The sequence below is a fragment of the Nilaparvata lugens genome, chromosome X, assembly GCF_014356525.2.
Source record: "Nilaparvata lugens isolate BPH chromosome X, ASM1435652v1, whole genome shotgun sequence".
Lineage (NCBI taxonomy): Eukaryota > Metazoa > Arthropoda > Insecta > Hemiptera > Delphacidae > Nilaparvata > Nilaparvata lugens.
The window spans coordinates 26,369,975-26,380,410 of record NC_052518.1 but is presented as its reverse complement, the minus strand read 5'-3'; the positions used below and the strand labels follow the sequence as shown (position 1 = coordinate 26,380,410).

The window sequence follows — 10,436 nt, the reverse complement described above, 5'->3', positions numbered from 1 at the left end:
TTAGAAATTTCTTCCTCTGAGAGGAATTTGAAATTTCTAACAGGTAAGCTTCGGCTCATAGCTTCCGAGTATAAACTGTTTGCATCGATATAAAGGAGATAATTACTTGGTTTTGAAGGGTCGTATGTTTCGGGTAGATGTTTGTTATTCGCTTCACAATAACGTTTACCGATGAATGACACCCCACCCCTCATCCGTGCCTCAAACATAAGATGCATGTCAGGATGAGTAATCAATTCTAGTTCGACTTTAGTGTGTTTCAGCATACAATTCCAGGTAAAGTGAGCGAGGGAAAGAAAATGGGTGACATCAAGGCCGTATAAGCTGAAAAGCGTAGACCTCATGGATTCAAAAACTTCCGCTAATAGCATCACATCCAAACATAAATAGAAATCGTGATATTCACCGAGTGATTTCAGCTTGAATGTTGAGAACACTCTTTGCGCATGCTCATATTCTTCGCGAGACAGAGGTGTATCAGTTAAATCATTATGAAAACATTCGATGGGAGGAAGCGATGTTTCCGCGAATTTTTCGGGACAACTCATGTATGAGTAAGGATATATTCCTTTTTTCAACAAGAGTTGTCTGTGTTCGCGTGGGGGGTCATGAAATACTGAAAATAAACGTTCAAATTTCTTTTCCATGTCTGTACTTTGCACCAAATTACGCACCAATACTTCCAAGGATTCAGACATAAACTTGTAGGAATCTAAAAATTTAATTTTGCCTACTGAAAGTGTCAAAAATCTCTCTGACGTATTTGCGATGCAGGAAATTTCTTTTTTACATTTACCAAGTGCTTTCAGAATAAAATGTGAATCAAACCCGGAGAAATTGTGAAAATAACACGAAATGTACTCTGGAGTACGAGCCGATAAATTACAAGAAACGTGTGCCGCACATAGGTAATTTCCGGTTTCGTGCGCGTGGTGACGACATTTAATATCGGTGTCTAAAAACGGTTCAGCACAAAGCCTGCAGTTTACCGAATTTTAAAATTCGTGCTCTTGACTTTCGGATAAAGCTTGCATTGGAATTTCTCGTTTCATATCCTCATACAAAATGTCACAGAGATCTGTAATTTCCTGAAGAAATTTCTCCATGATTTTTTCATCTAAATTACTCAATCTATGGAGTACAGGTCCGTAGGTCCATAGGCGATTTCCCCGTTCACATCGATAACAACAAAACAATAGCCGCAGGGAATATGTCGTGCTGTTTTCTTTGTATAGCTATGGTTGATTTCATCCCAATCGGATTCATCATCATCTCCATTATTATCGATATAAACAACATAAGTTTCTAAATCCGCGTAAATGATGTACTTTTTCTTCAACGTAGCGCTTAGTTTCTTGAATTTAATTGTCTCTCCGCGTTTAGGATATGAAACTCGCTGTGATTGAAACTTGGAACAAAGCTCTTCATGTTTCATCAAATTTGCTTTGCCATCACAATTTTTAGATGTCTTCGATGTAAATCTATGGAAACAAAAATTGCAAATGTGTACTTGACTGTTGCATTTTGAAAGGTGGGAGAGAAGACGCGATAGCCCGTTTTTCCCGTTCGCGGTATTAACTAAACAGAAATGAGTTTTTCCTGCATCGGCTTTTAGCATTAAAAGGCTAATTTGGTGCTTACGAGTGCGGAAAATGCTTGTGCGGTAGGGGAAAAACTTTTTGTTGTCATACGCGATGACGTGAATTGCAATATCCGGATTTAGCATTTCAAATTTCTTAATATCGCGTGTCGTCACCGGGAAATTTACACCTCGCGTATTAAGTGTGTGAGCAAACTTGCTCAAATACTTTACACTCAAGTTGGAGTTCCTTGGCTTCTGATGGAAATACGCGAGCACTGACCATAAAAAGCATTTTTCGTCAGAGAGATTTTTGACATTTATAATACAATTTTTGTTTTTAAGAAATTGCGGTGTTTGAATGAAACTGGATGTGAAGATTGGATTAAATTTAATCACGTTTACATCCAGTGACTCAATTTTCTTCAAAACCCAACCGCTGCCGTGTCGAACAAAGTTGTCAAATGATGACATGATTTTTCTCACGGCCAACATGAAATGTTCGTTAAAATCTTCATAGTTCTCAAGCACGTTTAGCGCTATGTTGGAGTAACTATGAAGATTTATTAGAGATGAGACAGTGTCGCTAACCTCATCATCCATCACCACTAATTTATACAGCAAAACATTCAGCACGATGAACCACTTCACGTTGGCATCATGGTGTGCTGCGTGCTCCCCAATTATATCGAAAATGCGGCGTTTCGATCTCTCGAGCACGTTTTCAATACTGATTTCCTCGGGATCGTTGATGGTTATGCGATGACGCACCACTGCGGAATTGACACCGTGTAGTCTGCGTTCCCTCGGCATGATGTTAGATTCTGAAAAACAAAAGAATAACGATCAGGATGAGATAGAGTACAACAGCATGTTTAGTTGTGAATTGGCATTGGTAGAAGAAGGCTGTGTGTGAAATTGATATCTCAAGATCACATAATGTTGTATGAAAGATTAAGATTATTATCTTTTGATAAAAGATGGTCGAAATCTTCTCCGCATTTGTCTGCGGAAAACATGGTGAAAGAGGGATTTATATTCTCATCTGCACCAGACATTGTGTGATGTGTATTTTGTTCAATTTGTTTGGGAAAATGGGAAGAAAGTGACATACCAGCAATAGAACATGCAAGCTGCAGTCCGAACTGTAGAAGGAAAGATAATATAACAATTGAAGAGGAGAATTTCGATAATAATATTCTACGAGAATATGAAGAAAGATATTTAACTTTTAATCGTGTAGAAGATTCGTCCGTTCAAGGAGAGTATTTTGAAAAGCATCATCTACATTGTGACTTTTGTAAATCATTATCCAATAAAGCAGAGTATTTTGCGAGAAATGGTTATTTCTTACATAAAAATCCATTCTATCCGCAATGTGTCTATTGCAAATATATTATCGAAAATCCATTTGAAAAAGTAATTCATTTACCGTTTTGTTTATATGAAGAGTGTGAGAAAGAAGAGCGGGGGTTGGATGTTCCGGATATAGGGTATCGTAAAGATGAGGTAAAATCGCATGCATGCAGTATATTGTAGAAGGTTTTTTATCCTCCGAGGACAAAAACTGTCCTCCGAGGACAAAAATTGTCCTCCGAGGACAATTTTCCTCTCCTCCACAGAGGATAAAATCAAAGTAAAAATGTACTTACATGTACTGGTTGATGCTGTGTGAATCTCCTTGACTGTGTAGGTGGCTATGGTATGATTGATTCCTCTCAGCTCTAGCTTCCTTTCAGATTGATTCCTCTCAGGTGTGTTCCCTCGATGAGAGCTCAACTGGTTATGAGGTCTGGAACTCAAGTTGAGAGGTGAGAAAATGCTGTGAAAACAATGAAATATTTAATAACTGCAACCAAATATTAGAAATCAATAAGTAAGTGTTATTTCAAAAATATCAGAATGTAACGGATTATACTTACTTACAATTGAATGTCAGCGTTGTGCTGCTGGTAAACCTCTGGGGAGTTGAGTACAGCATGCTCCAATTGCACACGCCCCCTCGTATGCTCTCTCTCACTCGTACAAGCCTGCAACAGACAGAGAAACGACTTGGTATAAAATCAGTTGCCTCAGAGGAAAATCACCATTTACGTTAGAGAAGAGTTAAGTGAACTTATATACCCTACGTGAACTTCTCCCTAATCATCATCTACACAATGGATTCATCATCATCTTCAAGCTTCATCATACCAGACAGCCCACCAACAGAGCAGCAGCTCAACTACTGGCAGCAGCAGCAGCAGCAGAAGCAGCAGCAGAAAGCTTGCAGCTCGGCTGCCACCTCCGCTGCCACAGCTGCCGCCTCCGCTGTCTCCGCCGCCTCCTCCTCCGCCTCACCCCTGAAGAGACAGGGAATCTTCGTTCAACGAGAGAGGGGTGAGGAGATCGTGATTCCGGACAGTCCTCTGCCACAATCTACACCGGCTACCTGGGCGCCGCGACGAGCGGTGCTGTCAACTCAACCCAGCAAGCAGCCGGTGAAGAGGAGGCTAGTTTTCGAGGACGAGGCCGTGCTCACTCAATAAAAGGTTAGCTTGAAGAAATATTATTATTGTATTAACATGTAATGTGCACAAAATCTTTATAAAATGTGAATTAGTTTTTTTAAAACTAATTTCCAATGGATAAAATCTTTTGTGCACATTACAAGTCTATGTTTATTTGAATGAATTGAACTATGAAATTACTGATTCTTATACTGTGAGCGAAGTCAAGACTGAGCTTGACTTCTAATTGTGCTATCAAAACAATCCGAACACAGATAAATTTTCATGATGGTTGCATTGAAATTTGGATAAAAATTCAAAATAAACATGTTTTAGTAATTTCAATAACAAATTCAAATATGTTGCATGAAAGATTATACTGAAACAATTCAATTATCTAGCAATTTGAATTGAGTTATGTTAAAGTAATCGGACAATTTCCGAGTTATTACTTATATATCATTAATACTTATATATTACTTACTATATCAAATTACTGATTCGAATAATACATTGTTATTTGAATTATGAAAAATCTGATCACATGCATAAACTGTTTATAATATTTTGTGTGAAACAAAATTATTGTTGATAAAAATGAGCATGTAATGAACTGAAATATTGATTCGAATAATACATTGTTATTTGAATTATGAAAAATCCGATCACATGCATAAACTGTTATAATATTTCGTGTGAAACAAAATTATTGTTGATAAAAATGTGCATGTAATGATCTGAAATATTGATTCGAATAATACATTGTTATTTGAATTATGAAAAATCCGATCACATGCATAGTTGATTGTAATGAACTGAAATATTGATGTTTTCTGCAATAACTTTAATATCAAATTACTGATTCGAATAATGAAAAATCTGATCACATGCATAGTTGATTGTAATGAGCTGAAAAATTTTTCGAGTCAATTATCTAGCAATTTGAATTGAGTTATGTTAAAGTAATCGGAGAATTTCCGAGTTATTTCTTACTTTCAGTTTTGAGTAGTGAATCTGTTGAGCAAGTTCTCTCTCTCTCTCTCTCTCGTATGATTTGATGATGGAAAACCTGAAACAAATAAGAGTCTAATGAAATATTTTTCAACAGAAACATGTGCCGGAAGAGGAGGAGGACAGCTCGATCATGCCTCTCTTGCGGGAGGAGGGGGAAGTGGAGACAGAGGATGAGGACGAGATGCAATCGGAGAACTTCCTGAGATTGTCAAATAGCCGCGCCGAGAAGCCATGGACGCCTCTCCGCGAGTTGGAAGAGGGCATGCCATATCCGATATGTGACGTGAGAGAGGCGTCCAACCAGCACGGGCGGCGAATTGTGCTCAAAATCCGGGTACCCGGACTACGTACAACAGATGTTTATCTTCCAGAAAGATTTACCCGGATTTTGTGCACAAAAGACATTGAAAATTTTAAATTGAAGTGCAAAACCTTATCTCTGTTTGTAAAGCATGTTAATGCTTTTATGACTGACATAAAAATTGTTAAATGCTAAATTAGCATTTAACATTTTTTATGTCACTGACCATCTAGCATTAACATGCTTTACATGTTAATATGTATATATGTATGTGTGAGTAGTGTAGTGTTCAATAAATAGTTTTTTTGTTATTCTATAAAAATTGTTCTCAATTCTCACCTGTTATACACAGTTCACTAGAAGTAGTAGTAAAACACAGAAGAGATGCTGGTTCAGCTGCTCTGTTGTGAATGATATTTAAATAAGGTGAGCGCTCCTTTTATAGTTTGTTGCGAGCATGCTCAGTAGTCTTTACTGCTACACAGACAGCTGTACAGTCAAGCGGCTCCCTCCCACATCTGTTTTGGCATGCGTTCCTGCAGATGTGGGTGGGCGCACCTCCCCCTTTTCAAATTGCATTCACCTTTTCAGATTATTTGCTATTTGGAATAATATTCTTATCATTCAAGCAATGTATCATAGCATGTGAATTCATTTCCAACTCGATTGAAAATTAAACCAATTCAATTTTCTTTTGATTAAGTTGGTGTAATGATTAATTAACCTCAGTTAATGTTCAACCATTGAGTTGAAAGGTAAGAAAATGGTATGTAGGAGAAAGCAGAGTTCGAGGAAACGAGGTAAAGGAATCTTGAGTTCAGCGGCAAAACTTTTTAAAGGTGTGTCAGGTTTGGCAGGTAATGTGACATCAACTATATTAAGGTAATTGATAACCTGCAAGAGGAAATTTACCTCCCGGGGGGCTACCAGTGGTGTGGCCCGGGCACAAAGGTTAATGAAAGGTTAAAGAGAGGTGATCAAGGAATAAATTCATTAGATAGAGCTTGTAAGGTACATGATATAGCGTATACGCAAGATAGCAATAATAAAACTCGAGCGGTAGCTGACAGAGCTCTAGCAAACGCTGCATGGGACATTTTCAAAAATCCTCAAACACCTCCTGCTGAGAAAGCACTTAGCTATCTTGTTACAAACGTCATGAAAGCTAAAGTGGCGTTTGGTGGGTCTTTGAGAAAGAAGAAGAAGAAGGAGAATGAGAGGAGAAGTTATAGTAATGATATTAGACGCAAAGCTATAGCTCAGTTGAAAAAGCATATTGCAGGAAAAGGGTATTTTTTGAAGCCTTTTCCTAGTATTAGTGGGGGGAGAGTTTTACCCCCTCCAGCACCACCCCCATCATCATATGGAGTGAGTTTATTCCCCCAAGTTAAGAAATGAAGAACAACAAAGAAGAGTAGGAAGAAGAAGAAGACATGAATATTGAAGGAGAATTGAGTAATTATGATTTGATTGATTGGTCGAAATTATTACAGATTCAGCTAAGAGGCATATATATGCTAGATGCATTACCCAAAAAAATTCTAAAAAACGAGAATGCCATTGTGAATTTAGCAAGGGAAAGCAAGAATGATACACATTGGGTTGCATATAGAAAAGTCGGTTCCAATGTTTGGTATTTTGATCCAATTGGAAATTTACAACCGCCATACGAATTGGACAAATATTGGAAAAAAGAAATTGGAGTAAATATATTTTATAATGTAGAGCACATGCAACCATTAAATAGTGATTTTTGCGGTCATCTTACATTATTGTTTCTTGCAAATCAGTTGTAATTAAGTGTTTGTGCTGAACGCACACACACACAAGATGGTTGTTATTACATTAAGATCTAACACAAGTAACCTCTATGAACATTTACAAGAAATTATAGAATTGGATAAAAATCGTGAATGGGAAATTGGATTGATTAATTTTTGTAGTTACAATAGTATTGCAAACATTAACAAAGGAACAAATTCCAGCTTCAAATATGGCGATAGATTAATTGAGCTGGATACGGGTGCATATGAAGTTGAGGATATTATAAAATCTTTAAAGAATAAATTGAATATTGATGAGAAGAAGAATAAACTTATTATACGCCCAAACATAAATACTATGAAGATTGAAATTCATTCTGATAAACCCATTGATTTCACACGTACTGATTCGATTGGAAAGATACTTGGTTTTGATAATGTTGTTTTGCAGCCAAATAAATGGCATTATTCTCAGCATTTGGTTAACATAACAAGCATTGGTAGTATTGTACTCGAGTGTAATTTAGCATGTGGCAGTTACTCTGACAGGAAACAAAAACATATAATCTACGAATTTTTACCAAAGGTTCTTAGCGGCTATTTAATAAACGAAGTAACATCACCGATTATTTATGTACCTTTGAATACGCATCGAATTCAAACTATTAATGTAAAGGTAACGGACCAGAACGGATCGTTTATTGATTTCCGTGGAGATACAATTACAATTAGGTTACACATATGTGAAAAGTAATGGGTTATCTTGTTTTCAATCCATGTTCAAATAAGACATGTACACGTGATGTCATTAGAGAGACGAACGTGAGAGTGTCAACACCTAAAAACAAACGTGCTCTGTCGGCTAAAAGCACGAGAATATTAGAAAAGTTGGGTTTTATAGTTGATTGGTGGAATGTTAGGAGGAGGGGGAGCGGCAGCAATTAGTGAAACTCTGGACGTGGAGACAGACCTTCAGTTTTATAATGATATAACCAAATTCCAATTTCACACTCATACAGTTTATTCGGGACAGGAAATAAAAAACTTTGACGAGGCACGTATTGGTATAAATTCTTTAGATGTCTATTCTTTACCTTGCAAATCATTCATATTTATTGAGGGAACAGTTAACTGTACAAAACCGGGAACAGGACCAACCAATGCACCAGTTGCGGCAGACTATAAATTAAGCAGTAATGTAATCGGCAACCTTTTTGATGAAATACGATATGAATTAGCAGGTCAGCAAATTTCTAAATCAAGATTGATTGGATTAACATCCACAATTAAAGCTATTCTAGTGAAGAATACGCTCGATAAAAACACATATCACTTGACTGGTTTTGACAGAGCAGGATATGAGCCAACGGATAATAAATTCACTTTCTGTGTACCGCTCAAATTAATCCTCCCGTTTTTTGAAGATTTTCAAAGAATAATTCTAAATTTGAAACAGGAACTCGTCTTATTGAGGTCGCCGACAGATCTAAATTGTGTTGAGTCGGCAAGTGGAACAAACGTTAGTGTGAAAATTACAAAACTACAATGGAGAATGCCCTACATAACTTTAGAAGATCATGTAAGACTGAAATTTTTGAGACTGCTCGATGCTGACACTCCACTGAAATTAGGTTTCCGACATTGGGAAATTTGTGAATTACCAAATTTGCAAAATTCACTTAACCATTCTTGGGCAGTTCACACCACATCAAGTTTTGATAGTCCAAAATACGTTATAATTGCATTTCAAACTGATCGTAAGAATAAAATTAAAAAATTAATATCTAATTTCGATAGCTGCGGTATTTCACTTAACCATTCTTGGGCAGTTCACACCACATCGAGTTTTGATAGTCCAAAATACGTTATAATTGCATTTCAAACTGATCGTAAGAATAAAATTAAAAAATCAATATCTAATTTCGATAGCTGCGGTATTTACAATGTTAAAGTATATTTGAACAGCGAGTATTATCTATATAAAAATCTGCTAGGTAAAAAGGAGGTATTATACCGCATGTTCCTGGATTTCGCACCCTCGTATTATAATCATTCAATCAATAGCAAACTCGGAACAGAAATTGACTTTAAAACGTTTTGTGAATCAACACCGCTGATTGTTGTAGATTGTTCACACCAAGCAAGTCATTTGAAATCATTGACAGATGTTCGTATTGAAATGGAATTTAATAGTGCAGTACCTGCAAATACTTTTGCCTATTGCGTTTTAATTAGCGATCGTGTGATGGAGTACACACCTCTGACGAGCATGGTGAATGAAGTTCAGTAATTTGCGCAGCGGCTATATAAGGTGTGCACTCTGACAAATTTGGTTCATTATCAGTTTCACTTTTGAACAGGTAACATGTCCTATTCTTTGTGTTCTGATATTTTGGACAAGCCGCAAACTCGCTCTATTGGTATTCAGTGCGATCTTGATAGTTTCTATTATGAAGCAAGATGCAGTACACCGAAGCCGCTGCAGGTGGAGGAGGAGGAGGAGAAACGAGAAGAGGAGAGGAAAGACGAAGGATTTGAGGAGCCCGCCGCCGCCGTCGAAGAGAAAGAAGTGGACAAGCAAGCAAGTTCGAAAATTGCTACAGTTGATCTTCACTGGTTTAAACAAGATTGTAATCAAATTATTGTGAAAGAACTTGCCATAATTGATCAGTTTAATAATTATATTGTATTCCATTTCAAATCACCATTCGAAAAGACAGAATTAAGTGCAAAATTGTATAACGATGTAACATGGTTAGAGCGTCACTATCATAAAATAAAATGGGAAGATGGAGATTTAGAATACAGTGACTCATTAATACGTGATTACCTTGCAGGTTATGAGAAAATTTTCACAAAAGGAACTGAGAAAGCAAAGTTTTTAAGAAGATTACATACTAACGTTCAATGTATACCTGAGGATTTTCCAAAACCCGATTTCAGCTTTTTCACTAGTTCATGGTGTTATGCTGTGTGTAACATTCATAAAAACAGACCAGATGCTCGCTGTGCTTTGTTCTCTGCCCAACATTATAATTCTTTGTTGTTTAAAAATATGTATCAAACAAATAATTTCTTGTGCAAAAACAATCGAATGCAAAGTATGAAAATCGTGCCGATGTACACAAATTCACAGAAAAGAAACTTTGCTCGTTATGGATTCTTCTACAATGGAAAAGAGATTCAGTGTGTTTATTGCATGCATGCATTGAGACTGCATAAAGCACGTACATGTTGTCTGTCGACAATTAATGAAGAAAGACCGCTTAATTACTCTATAATAGTACCTG

The 10,436-nt window shown here is 36.9% G+C and overlaps 1 protein-coding gene across 1 annotated transcript; it reads left to right on the top strand.

Annotated features, from left to right (window-relative positions):
- Positions 1-3,241: 3,241 nt before the first annotated feature.
- Positions 3,242-5,359, top strand: LOC120354932 (runt-related transcription factor 2-like). The gene is made up of 2 exons (XM_039443098.1): positions 3,242-4,110; positions 5,177-5,359. Exon 1 carries the CDS (start codon positions 3,739-3,741, stop codon positions 4,105-4,107), a length of 369 nt encoding a protein of 122 aa, XP_039299032.1. The 5' UTR covers positions 3,242-3,738; the 3' UTR covers positions 4,108-4,110; positions 5,177-5,359.
- The last annotated feature ends 5,077 nt before the right edge of the window (positions 5,360-10,436 follow it).

Coding starts and splice junctions, on each gene's coding strand:
- LOC120354932 (XM_039443098.1), top strand. CDS start 3,739: ATGGATTCATCATCATCTTCAAGCTTCATCATACCAGACAGCCCACCA.